The 2,152-nt window shown below is 44.7% G+C and overlaps 1 protein-coding gene across 1 annotated transcript in view; it reads left to right on the top strand.

Annotated features, from left to right (window-relative positions):
• Positions 1 to 1,765, top strand: part of Serpina5 (serpin family A member 5) — a 5,171-nt gene extending 3,406 nt beyond the window's left edge. The window contains exon 5 of the mRNA XM_055592755.1: positions 813 to 1,765. Coding sequence (XP_055448730.1) covers positions 813 to 998 — 186 coding nt within the window. The 3' untranslated portion in view covers positions 999 to 1,765. The remainder of the gene's footprint in view (positions 1 to 812) is intronic.
• Positions 1,766 to 2,152: the final 387 nt, after the last annotated feature.

Here is a 2,152-nt window from a genome sequence, read left to right as displayed (position 1 = left end):
ACCCCACCCCACCCCACCCCATCCCACCCCATCCCACCCTATCCCATCCCATCCCATGCCATCTAATTAGAGCCTACCTTGTTCCAGATCATCTTATCACTTTAATTCTGTTCGTTGTCATCTGTTTCATCCCCACCCGTTCCATTCTATCCCATTACGCCTCCCTTCTCCCAGAGATTCAAAGACATATTCTTTTGTGTCTTGTCTTTATAATGGTAATCCATATTTGCCTCCCAGGCTTGGAGGAATCTGTGCCTGTCTGAATGCTGTCTTGGGAATCTGTCTGTGAGTGAGTGAGTGTCCATCCCTGACAAAGAGCTTTGCTCTGTATTTGTTGAACAGCACACACACAAATCACATGGAGAAGGAATGAGATACTTTACAGAAATCTTTAACAGAGTTTTAGAAGGGATTATGTCACTGTTTACAGATGACCCAGACATCAAACAACACAACAAGCATTATTGTTTATGAGCTGGTATCCACAAGCAGATTTCATTTTAGAAGATTACTTTCAACTTCATCGGCAAATGCTACACATGCATTGTTCTAGATCAGGGACAGGGAAGAGTCCATAATTTAAGATTGCATTGGAAACCCAAGGCAAATAATATTGATTATTCCATTGTCCTCTTAAAACCAGGTTAGGCAAACAGGCTGTGACCACAGAAGGGTAGTAGTCTTAAGTCTTAAGTGACCTCTGGGTGTATGATTAACTCTGGCTGTGAGACTGAACAAAGTTCTAGTTCCTTAGCATAAAATATGTTTATCATGATGCACCACCACAACCCAGCCCTCCTGTCTGCTTGCAGATGATGCACAAAGCTGTGGTGCAAGTAGACGAGGCAGGGACCAGTGCAGCTGCCGCCACAGGATCGGTCATGATGCTCAGATCTGCTCGACCAAGCTCTATGAAGACAGAATTCAACAGGCCCTTTTTGATAGCCATTATGAGTGATATGAATCTCCTTTTTCTTGGCAAAGTGGTCCAGCCCTGAGGTAGGACTCCCTCTGAAACCTGCAAGCTTACGCAGAGGGAGCCAGGCACATATTACACAGTCTGTTCATTTCTTGGTAGTTAATGGTTTGCACAACGTAGATTGATCAACATGGTGTCGTAAATACTAAGATCAATATACTGATGACTTCTTCTTTGATCACAGTTGCAAGATGTCTTCTTGCCCTCATCTTTCATCAGTGATTGATACTGATCCTAAAGAGAGCAGTTGATTTCTCCAAGGTCCCAACACCATAGTTGTGTCGTAGTCATTCTCAGATACCACCCATTTGTGCTCAGTCTAGCACTATAAAGCTCTATAAGAGACTGGGCACATAGATAAAGGCTAGCAGGAATCACATTCTTAAACCTGGTCTTCCACCTCAGTTCGTCATGGTTGGGCAGAAGTTCTGAAATGGCACTAATTGCTACGTAACATGGGAAGGACAATGCTCCTCTCCGGGCCTTTCTTTCTTTGTGTATCTGATGAAGGATCAGAACAAGAAGCCCATCCAGCGATCTGTGAAATTGTTACACAAGGTCAGCTGCTCTATGCCAGCTAACCTTGCATATATCAGCCTTGGTTGATGTAAGAACTCAGTTTAGTAGCATTCTTGAGCATCAGGGTTGAAGTGAATCACCACGAACAAAGGGACCACCGCTGGCTGCGGTGGGATAATAGAGGTCTATTGCAAACAGTAGAACATGGATTGCCCACTGGCTTGTTGATTTTGACCTTGGCAATAGCAATAAAACGTTTTGCAAAGACTTGGTCTCATTGTCCTGATGGAGATAACCCTGGGGATACTGACATTAGCTGTGTTCCAAAGCTGGTGCTTGGAGCTTCTCCCAACACAATACCTCATGATGCAAGATGTCACCATCGTTCCTGTGTGACTGACAGGGAGAGGAAGCCTTGCTGAGGTTTATGCGGCTTATCCATCACATAGCTTGCACACATTAGAGCCAAGAGTAATGCTATATTAGTTATTCCCTCATCGGTGCAGTCAATCACCTGACAGGAAGCAACTGAAGAGCTTCTTTTGGTTCATGGCTTGAGGTTATAGCTCATCACAGTGAGGAAGGCACTGTGGCAGCAGAAGAGTGAGGCTGCCTGCTCACATCTGAGAGTATCAGGAAACAGAGGCGGAACAG

The sequence above is a fragment of the Psammomys obesus genome, unplaced genomic scaffold (assembly GCF_907164565.1).
Source record: "Psammomys obesus unplaced genomic scaffold, mPsaObe1.curated_primary_1811, whole genome shotgun sequence".
Lineage (NCBI taxonomy): Eukaryota > Metazoa > Chordata > Mammalia > Rodentia > Muridae > Psammomys > Psammomys obesus.
The sequence above is the reverse complement of the archived record's forward strand: the minus strand, read 5'-3'. Positions and strand labels throughout refer to the sequence as shown.